Source organism: Hesperophylax consimilis, chromosome 5 (assembly GCF_061612785.1).
Source record: "Hesperophylax consimilis isolate HC1 chromosome 5, BYU_Hcon_1.0, whole genome shotgun sequence".
Lineage (NCBI taxonomy): Eukaryota > Metazoa > Arthropoda > Insecta > Trichoptera > Limnephilidae > Hesperophylax > Hesperophylax consimilis.
The window spans coordinates 26,058,897-26,069,706 of NC_142840.1; the positions used below are offsets into that span (position 1 = coordinate 26,058,897).

A 10,810-nucleotide genomic window follows, 5' to 3' on the forward strand; every position below is an offset into this window, starting at 1 on the left:
TTTAATTATTGAAGACAATATTAGCGATTTAAAAACGAAAATCTGAAACAGAAAAATCAGAAAAGGATACGGTCACATTTAGGACACGAACCCAGGACCCTTGCCTTGCCGAGGCACCGCTCTTTACCACTGAGCTAATGGGACCCTATCCCGTTCGGTCACATTTCGGTCAAAATATTACAATTTGAGGTTTTACTCAATAAATTTATTCCAAAAAATAAATAATTTATTGTTTCGGTTCAAACATTTAACTAACTTTATTGCCTACGATCAGAAGCGAAAAACACTGCAATATGTAATTTGATATACATATTAAATTATTTTATTGAATTTTGACCTTTCAAAGCATAAACATTAACATACAATGTAATTTTCAAGTAAAAACAGCTACAATCATCACTCTTTCATGAGTGCCAACTGAAGCAGGGTCATGACGGATATAGTGGACAGGTCGGCCAACACCTGGTCGATGCTCTGCACCGTGTAGACCTGGCAAATGCTCTCGCGGCGGAAGGACAGGATGGCCACGGCCAGCAATGGCAGAGGCTCCAGCGAATCTCGAGCCACCACTGTGTCCCAAAGAAGAAGCAACTGCTCGGGAGGCAGGTGCCCACTGAACCCACGTACCAGCCATTTTAAAACCACACGGATGCTGGAAATATAATGGTTACACAGCATAATATGTACATAATTATAAGGGAATACTGTAACTGCGGAAAGAACTGATAGCTGGAAGTAATGTGAAGAGTCCAAAGGAACACTATTCCATGAATGGTGCAGATGTTCCGCTCTGATAGGAATGAGGACGAGATGATATCTGGAAATTAGAACCTAATTATAAGGGAATACTGTAGCTGTGGAAAGAACTGATAGCTGGAAGAATTGTGAAGAGGCCTAAGGAACACCATTCCATGTATGGTGATAATGTTCCGCTCTAATGGGAATGTGGACGAGATATATCTGGAAATTAGAACCCAAATGTATAAGCAGTTTAATCCCGCGTAGAACTACAGGGTTTTCCAATAAGAGGTGTTATTTTGAATAGCCCGCTATTTCGGTAGATGTTACTTTTGAAGCTGTCATTTTTTGACATTTGACAAGTAGAAACTAAGCCATTAATAAAAATGGAAGGATACACGCTTCAAAAACGCATTGAAATTATTAAAATTCACTTGAGTGAATCAAATGCAAATCATCTTGAGTGATAAGGCCCATTTCCACCTCGGTGGCTTTGTCAACAAGCAAAATTGTCGCATCTGGGGCTCGAAAAACCCAAGAGTTATTGTTGAAAAGCCTCTTTATCCTCAACGTGTGACTGTTTGGTGCGGTTTATGGTCCGGCGGAATCATTGGACCTTACTTTTTCGAAAATGAGGCTGGAGCAACAGTTACGGTGAATGGATTGCGCTATCGAGAGATGATTAATGATTTTTTATGACCGGAATTGGATGGTATTGATCTGGACAACGTTTACTTTCAACAAGACGGCGCTACGTGCCACATAAGCAACGAAACCATTGATCTTTTACGATTGAATATCAAAATAACACCTCTTATTGGAAAACCCTGTATATAAATATCGACATATTTAATAAAAGTTTATCATTATGTAAGTAATACCTGAATGATGTTTTTATGTAGCATTATATTATTATTTAAGAGTATCGCGTGGGAGCGATTACATTTTTTTTCCTTCATTTACTTCCTATTGTAAATTACTTGTATTCACTTGTAAATTACATATTATGAACCTGTTCTATTATATTTGTACCATCAGCACTTTTAAAACTGGTTTATTTATTTTTTTCTCTTTTATTAATTACTAGCAGACCTCGCAATGCTTTGCTACTGCTAATGTCTTTCTCGGGTGTCTCCGACTTCTTCCACCATTCACTACTGAATACCAAATTGTTACCGTTAAAAAACTAAATTACATTGACTTTAATTTGACTCCGTATCTCATTCTGGTGCAGAATGAGATACGGAGTCAAATTATATTGACTTTAATTTGACTCCGTATCTCATTCTGGTGCAGAGATATTGCATTAAGAATTCCTCAGGTATCCCCGACTTCTTCTACATTCAAACCATTCTATAAACACTTCTGGCACTAATAAGAATGAACTTCGAAATTTTAATCGAAATCGGTGAAGAAGTTTCGGAAATTTAAAATTTTTAAGAAACGAACATTTATAATTTTATTTATACTTATTATTAATGGTGGTCTTTCACCAGGGTTATACTGAGAGTACCGTATATTATATTTAATAAATTAATTGTGAAACAACACAGATTAATTAAATAGAATTTTCTTGAGCTTGCTGGGATTTACGCCCACGTCCTCCAGAATCATAGTCGAGAGCCTTACCCCTCGACCAATAAAAAATAAGGGGATAGCCACAGACATAGGAATTAATAGACGAGAAGATAATGGCGAGGGGTAAAATCAACTGTTGAAGAACGAAGGGAGTGAAGCTGACTGTGATTCGTCAATAAATCAATCTGACAGTAAATAGGCATCTCGCATTATAATATCACCATTTACTTCTTAAAAGTAAAATCTGCTTTTAAATGAATAGACATTTTTACATGGGAGCGCAAATTACTCGCCACGTTATGAACAAATTTGCGAAGTCCAAATTCGGCAAAAAAATTCGGTTCTATTTTCAGAGTCGAATATTTCGTTTAAGTATTTAGTTAAGACACTTTTATAAATGTTCATAATTTACTTCCCAGCAACCAACCAGCTTTGTGTTTCGCGTCCAGACGTTTCTCGATGTGATAGTAACAACTGATTCATATTATACAATGTGAATATGCTTAAAATAAAGTAAAATAATGCTTACTTATGGAATGTAATACGACAATTGGGTTTATTCTCTTTTTCACATCTATTTTTACAAGTTTTCATAGTACAAGTCAACATTTTGCCGTGTTATTTCGTAAAATGAACCGATGATGCCTCGACCATAGTTCGCACAAGAATGATGACGTCACGTTTTCAAATTTCACTTGAGGCCATACGCGAGCACAGCCGGCTCCAATGGAACCGGTATGGGGAGTGGGGATAATACGCTTTTAATCACTTAGGGCAGGTCTACTAATATTCATATGTCTATGGGGATAGCACATTTTCTCTTCTAAGTTATTACAAAAATTATATAATTTGTGTACATACGGTTCAATATTAACGCTACGGAAATGTGACCACAGCGTTGGTTCGTAGGCCTGTAGTAATCTTTCGTAGAGTAAACATAATGATACTATTCCCTGGAACAAATTAAGTAGCCTTTACATTCCTATTTAAAATTTTGTAATCCTTTTAAAACGGTGAAGCTCGTTATACAAACCTGGGGATGTGTTGAGATAATGTGAAGACGATGCCAATATCTGATGTAGAATGATCTGAATGTAAAATAAAGCTTCACTGGGTCATCATAAAGGTAGCAAAACGGTGTAGCTAAAAAAAAGATGTCACAACATGTATTAAATAAAGGGCACTATTATAACAGGTCAACCATTTTTACTATTCCAATGTAATAATAATACAGAAGGACGACTTGGTCTCAAGATGTTTTTCTTTGAGAGTTGGAGAAGTTTTAGGTACAGAATTAGAAGAAAAAAAATGATTCTGTACGAAAAACAGAAAATGGTTCCAAACGGTAAAACAGGAAGTTACTACTCAATGCTCAATTGATAACTCATAGTGACAATAGAGACATCTATTGAAAATCTGTTGCATTATTTTAAAGAGCAATATCTTGACATCATAGATGACATTTTTTACCGTAATCATTTTGTACAGATCTTTTAAAATTAAATAATAAGATTGGTTGAAAGATGTTAATAAAATATGAGTGTTGTAATAATATGGAATGAAATCAAATTAATCAGGAGGAATATGAGTTTTCTCACCATACATCGTAAACCCATGAAAGGGAATAACTCCACTTGGCGGAAAGTTGATTGTACTATTGTTTTTCTTCCCTCTGATAGTAGTAGTCATCGGAGCCCCCAACATATTCTTAAGGGCTGCATACACTTCATGGTCTCTCGAAAAACACAACATAACCTATGAAAAAGATAATTGTATTTGTCAACAATACATATTACTCTTGGTCATATTGGAAAAGAAATACATTTAAGTTACCTGATATAATAAATCCTCGAAAACAAAATATTGGTCATCATTAGACGCGGTCAATTGGACATCTTTAAATATTAATTTGTCTATCATAAGATCATTTTGGAGTACAGAATTTTTAAGAGTCTGGTAATATTCCACGTGCTGCCAAGAAAAAACACCAAATAAATCAACAAAGAGGAATGGCAAAACTGGAAAGGGTCACGGGGTGGACACAAAACGATTATTAACACACTCCCGGCGGGAAGCCTTTTACACCGGTCCTACTTGAATGCTGGAAGAGGCATTGCAATCCAATAATTCTATATGTTTTATATCAACCTCTTTGAAAGGGTCCCAACTGTAAGTATATAATGTATTTAAAAATGTTAACCAAGTGTTCCCCAACTTCAAATTCTTGTATTTTATGTAGAACGATATTTTATCAAAAAGAACGCTTAATACATTCTTACACTTATTGCACCGGAGATGCGGAAATTTTTATTTATAACTAGCTGTAACCCGCCACGCGTTGATGTGGCTCAGTCTGTCTGTGTAGATAGAGAAACAATAGCACGTGTTGCTTTTATGTCTAACAGATGGCGCTGTTTTTAAAAAAAGAATATTTTTACATGTCATAGGTGAAATCTATATACTGTAGGTACATAAAAACACACGCTTATTCAAATGCAATGTTGTGTCAAAACTTCAAAGCAATCGGTGAAGAACTTTTGGAGATTTAAGATTTTGAACAAATGAACGTTTTTATTTATATAAAATTGTTTGTAAAAATAATAAAAAATAAAAATTGTAATTTAATAAAAAACTCAACATTTTTGACAAATGAAACTTCACTAAATGGTCCAACACTGACAGTAACTTCAGTTTATGGATTCGTATTACAAAAGTACGCTTTAATTTCAAATAAAACTTCACTAAATAGTCCAACACTGAATTTTACTTCAGTTTATGGATTCGTATTACAAACGTAGGCTTTCATTTCAGACAAGCTTCATAGCTGTTTAAAATTAAATCCAGAGTCTCTAATGGGGCCATTCTCCGGGAACATGCATTTAATAGTTTGGGGGCCAATTTCACGGTAATACTTAACTTAACATAATATTTAACTAAACATGTTTTTTTATCATCGCATGTCATTACATGATACTTTTATTAGCTGCTATTTTTCTACCCATCCAATGTTGTATTAAGTAAAACTTCAATCTTACGATAAAAATGTAACTTGTTTACAAAACAAAGTTATAGTATAGTTTTCTTTAAAAGCAATCAATTTGTGGTTTGCATTATTAATTAAATGAAACAAACACTTGATTTTTAACCACTTTTAAAAAAAATATATTAGCTCCATACAAGAGGCCTTGAGGAAAACAATTTCGCTCATTTCTTATATCTTCTTTGTGGATGATGGGGGAAGGGTTTTTTAAGGCGACCCAAGACTAATAACGGGGGCTTGCTCGAGACTCACATTTTTAATTAATTCCGACTAATTCATAATGATTTTTTAGACCGATCCCTACGAATGAAACAGCAACTTACTATTAAAATATTTTATATCAAACGGTTTGAAAATTTTATAAAATGTTTTTCAACTATATAAAATTAGCAGTAAGCACTAGATTTTATTTTTATAGATGATGAATTGGTAACGTCTTTAGGGATTCCTATAGAAACATCAGAGATTTTAGTAATATGTTCATCAGAAATAATCAAAATAAACCCCACGGAAAGATCAATTTTTGCGATTTCGACTGTATATATTGTTCTTGTCATATTGTTTTTACACAACTTCATCACTTATGTCGTTAAGAATCCCACTTTATTTTATAGAGACTTGCTAGAGAAAATTCAACCATAGATCTGTCCAATAGACAGGGCCAAGCGTCGCATATTTTTGTACATGGCTTCTTCACTTACGTCGTTAAGATTCCAAATTTATTTTAGGGTATTGTCTCATCTTGCGGAAATAAAGGAGAGGAAGTTCTGGGAAGGAAACAGGTATGAGGGGTGGGTAGGAATCTAGACGTATGAATCCATTTCTCCCACGGCTGCAAATGGATTCATTCAAATGGAGGTGCAAGGCGAGATGGGTCGATAGAGTCTTGCTGGAGAGGTCAAAGTATAATATCACCAGTGTCTCCCGATCCGACCTGCCATGGAGTAGGTGGGCAGATGCATCCGCCGCCAGGACCTAGACAAACCTCAACCCATGAACCCGAGCACCCCTGCTAGGTCACCAAATGTAGAAAACCACTCGGGGTGACATATGACACGAGGTGTTGGTTATCCAATTAATAGTCCCCGGGGCTAATTTATTCATCAAACAGTCTCACTTGGCGCTTCATCAGGGTAAAAATCTAAATGGTCTCACTTGGCGCTTCATCAGGGTAAAAATCTAAATGGTCTCACTTGGCGCTTCATCAGGGTAACAATCTAAATAGTCCCACTTGGCACTTCATCAGGGTAAAAATCTAAATGGTCTCACTTGGCGCTTCATCAGGGTAAAAATCTAAATGGTCTCACTTGGCGCTTCATCAGGGTAACAATCTAAATAGTCCCACTTGGCACTTCATCAGGGTAACAATCTAAATAGTCTCACTTGGCGCTTCATCAGGGTAACAATCTAAATGGTCTCACTTGGCACTTCATCAGGGTAACAATCTAAATGGTCTCACTTGGCGCTTCATTAGGGTAACAATCTAAATGGTCTCACTTGGCGCTTCATCAAGGTAACAATCTAAATGGTTTCAATTGTTATTCTATTTCGGTTTAAAGTGAATAAATTAATTAAGTGTTTGTTTCTCAGGATGTATTGTTACGGAGAATTTGAACAATTCACCAAATTTCAACATCCATATTTGGGTTCTGTGAAAGTCTTATTCGAGTTATGTTATTATATCGTTATAGGCTAGTTGCTTGATGGAACTGAAATAAAAACAGAACTCGAAAAAATCTTTCACAAAACTTGAAAATAATCGTTGAAATTTTATAAATTGTTCAAATTCTCCGAAACAACCCGTCCTTAATATTTTAAGTACTAATATTTAGCTGAAGATATTTTCATGTTTGAATTCCCACATGGATAGAGCATCATTATTTGAATAATGATTAAAATTATCTTTTGAGGTTTGTGAAAACAATATATGTATTCCTTTGAAACCAGATTTTTTTTTCCAAATTTTGAAGCACAACACAAGACAAGATCTCGGTTATGATACCACAGGGATGGGAAATTTACTGGTTGAAACACGTGCGCGTGAAGGTACCCTTCATAAGCCGCTCCCGCATGTTTGATTGATCGTGGTTCTGTTACCAAAAACAGATTTATATTCTGGTAGGATTTTTTCAAAGATAAACACACGCTTTTGTGAAGCTAAGCTGGTTGTAGAGGGATAAGAGTATGTATTGACCACAGACATAGGAATTAATAGACGAGAAGATAATGGCGAGGGGTAAAATCAACTGTTGAAGAACGAAGGGGGTTAAGCTGACTGTGATTCGTCAATAAATCAATCTGACAGTAAATAGGCATCTCGCATTATAATATCACCATTTAGTTCTTAAAAGTAAAATCTGCTTTTGAATGAATAGACATTTTTACATGGGAGCGCAAATTACTCGCCACGTTATGAACTAATTTGCGAAGTCCAAATTCGGCAAAGTAAATTTCTTCTGTTTGCAGAGTCGTAGTTAGTTTCAGAGTATTTAGTTAAGACACTTTTACAAATGTTTCATAATTTACTTACCCCAGTAAACAACGATGAGCACACTTGAGAATCGCTACATTGTGATGTGATAGTATATGTTTCTAAAACTGATCCATATAATACGGTGTGAATAAGCTTAAAATAAAGTAAAATAATGCTTACTTATGGAATGTAATACGACAATTGGGTTTATTCTCTTTTTCACGTCTATTTTTACAAGTTTTCATATCACAAGTCAACATTTTGCCGTGTTATTTCGTAAAATGAACCGATGATGCCTCGACCATAGTTCAAGAATGATGACGTCACGTTTTCAAATTTCACTTGAGGCCATACGCGAGCCCAGCTGGCTCCAATGGAACCGGTATGGGGAGTGGGGATAATACGCTTTTAATCACTTAGGGCAGGTCTACTAATATTCATATGTCTATGGTATTGACAAATAATACTCACTTGTGGGTGTATTTCTGTACCAAGAACCTGTGCCCACAGCTGTGCCCTGAGACAGCGGGGGCAGCCCCTCTTCAGGTACTCCTGCGACACGGGGGCGTATCCCAGGGCGGCCACTCTTTCCCCAAGAGCTGCCCGCTCCAGTTCTAGAGACGGGAATCCTGCCACAGAACTGACCATGTTGGGGTTCACTCCCAGTAACGGCTCACCGCGGGATAGTTCCGCATATTGTGCTCGCTAAAATTTTCTTATACAAATTTGATAAAGGTCTCCTTCAAACATTTTGTTTTTTCTATTCCTTCGAAAGCTGAATTTACAAAATGGTTGGAACCCTAATACAAGAGTTTTCTTTCAGATCTTCAAAACATCAAAATATAGGATTAAAATAGATTGCAAAGTGTTTGATTAAAATTGTAATCATCTGTTTTTGATATAAGTACTTACATATATAAGGATATTATTAACGATATTTATGTACTTACCAATTGATCCAGCGTTTTCACTTTTAGAGGAATGTGAGAAAACTCCCATTTTGGTTCTCCCCTAAATAGAAAACAATATTGTAGACCTCAATAAAAAAGCAGATTATCTATCACGTCAGATTAATACCGGTGTGTTTTTAATACTTACTCTATTCTCTCATATCCTGGCCCTGATAACGATAATAATACTTCTAAAAAGTCTTTGGGTGCATACACTGGCCTATATTTGGTCAAATCTGAAAACGAATTTGTCAAAAACACAGTAAAAACAAAATGACAAATAAAATACATCATAGAATATGCAGGTATTATGTATTATAATGAAAATGTTGCTAACCTATGTCATAGGTGCTCAATTCAGACCATTTTTCAGATATTTCCGTCTTGTCGGCAGCCAAACGTAATTTCGCCAAGGAGATTCCCAAGTCAGCGCACATTGAGTTCAAGGATTTGTGGATTCTTTTTTCCCATTGAATATTGGCTTTTTTTAAATATGACAACGAGTCAACCTGGAATGTATTTATTATAAAAATCGTTAAAATGCGTGTTTTTACTAGTTAAAAAATATAAAAATAGAAAACTCACTTTATCAGTTCTTTGTTGCGATCGAACCCATTGAAACACAGTGTTCCTGAGCTCAGTTTCCAGTCCAGTTTCCTTCATGCCGACTAGCAATGTTTCTTTAAAGCTATCCTTGCTCACATTAGAAGATGCTACTAGTTTCTGAAATTAAACCTGAATTTTATTTCAGAGTGCAAATGTATGTCAAGGCACTCACCAAGTAAATTCCTTTACCTGAATATCATTATAAAATGTCTTGTACATGGGCATTTTTTTAATTTCTTCAGCTAATTTTAAAGCAGTGTAATGAAGACTTTTATCTTTAATTTCTTCCATTGTATTTATTAGCTCTTAGAATTAAGGCAAAAAATTGATTGATGGAGGAAAAAGATAAACATTTTCGATTTTTACAAAATGTTTATTGGTAGTCATGCCAACGCCATATTACGCAAAGTTTTTAAAACGAGGCGGTTGAAAAAAGGTGAGAACTAGTGTTACCACTCTTTTAACAAATTTTACTTACCCAGCACGTTGTTTGATTTTTATGGTAATAATAATTCATGTCATGCTACTTCACCCTCGAACCATCCCAATGCATCCCAACTTCCAACATGACTTATTTTCCAAAAGTTCAGCAACATTATTCTACACATCGACAGCCTTAATCTGCAGTCGGTGGTGCTACTAGCGTAGATTGTGTAGGTAAAGAAATGCCTTGTGGAATATAAAAAGTATTTCTTCTTTATTCTAATATTCTTACTTTGGCCGCCTGCAAGTAAACTGTGTCGAACCTTTTTCGTCTTAAAATCTTTAATCGTACCTACCCACATTTCCAAGAATGTGAAAAATTTTGCCCCAGAATGCTACATTTAAAAAAATAACACTTGGTTTCAATTTAATTACCTACTACAAGAAACAACTATTTATGTCGGGGGAGATTGTAGAGATTTATTAATGTTCTTTTCTCACTTGCGTTCTGAATTAATTTTGAAGGTTAGGAAATACGCTTAAATTCTTTAAATAACCCAAAAACAACCTATTTCGTGCATATATTTCCATCGTATCGCATAATTTCCCAATTTAAATTGTTATTTCAAATAGTAATTAAGTTGAAATCAAATAATGTTATTTATACATAAATGCCAATTATGCGTGCAACAGAATTCGGCAACATTACCAAATTGTTTATTCTTATTTCGGAAATGATTACGATATCTTTCAGTATCTTCTAATTTTGTAATGCTATCACTTTCAAAATAATATTAGGTGCACCTAATTCAATTCTTCTTAGAATCCATTTTTTAACCCGAATACGAGGTTTTTGTGATTTTTCAATGACTTGTTCTTTCCGCAAAATGCCAGAAATTATAGAGACGCATAATTAAGACGAATAATTTCAGTTGACGCCATCTCGATTATCAATATCGGTTCGAGTTAAACTGAAACGTCTACCGAAACCTTGTTCAATTT

General features: G+C 35.2%; 1 protein-coding gene across 1 annotated transcript; it reads right to left on the minus strand.

Moving 5' to 3' along the window:
• Window positions 1-192: 192 nt before the first annotated feature.
• LOC149423704 (TBC1 domain family member 19) lies at window positions 193-9,945 on the minus strand. Its single transcript, XM_089632080.1, has 11 exons — window positions 9,575-9,945; window positions 9,365-9,502; window positions 9,117-9,288; window positions 8,928-9,015; window positions 8,780-8,840; window positions 8,301-8,534; window positions 4,150-4,287; window positions 3,915-4,071; window positions 3,350-3,459; window positions 3,178-3,269; window positions 193-652 (listed from the first exon to the last, which is right to left on the minus strand). The coding sequence occupies exons 1-11, from the start codon at window positions 9,674-9,676 to the stop codon at window positions 397-399; spliced, it is 1,548 nt and encodes a 515-aa protein (XP_089488206.1). The 5' UTR covers window positions 9,677-9,945; the 3' UTR covers window positions 193-396.
• Window positions 9,946-10,810: the final 865 nt, after the last annotated feature.

Excerpts from the sequence above, each read along its gene's own strand:
- LOC149423704 (XM_089632080.1), bottom strand. The coding sequence starts at position 9,676 with ATGGAAGAAATTAAAGATAAAAGTCTTCATTACACTGCTTTAAAATTA. Across the intron at positions 9,016-9,116 it reads ATTGAGCACCTATGACATAG|ATTTGACCAAATATAGGCCA; the intron begins GTTAGCAACATT and ends ATTCGTTTTCAG. Across the intron at positions 3,460-3,914 it reads TCATGGGTTTACGATGTATG|CTACACCGTTTTGCTACCTT; the intron begins GTGAGAAAACTC and ends TCTTTTTTTTAG.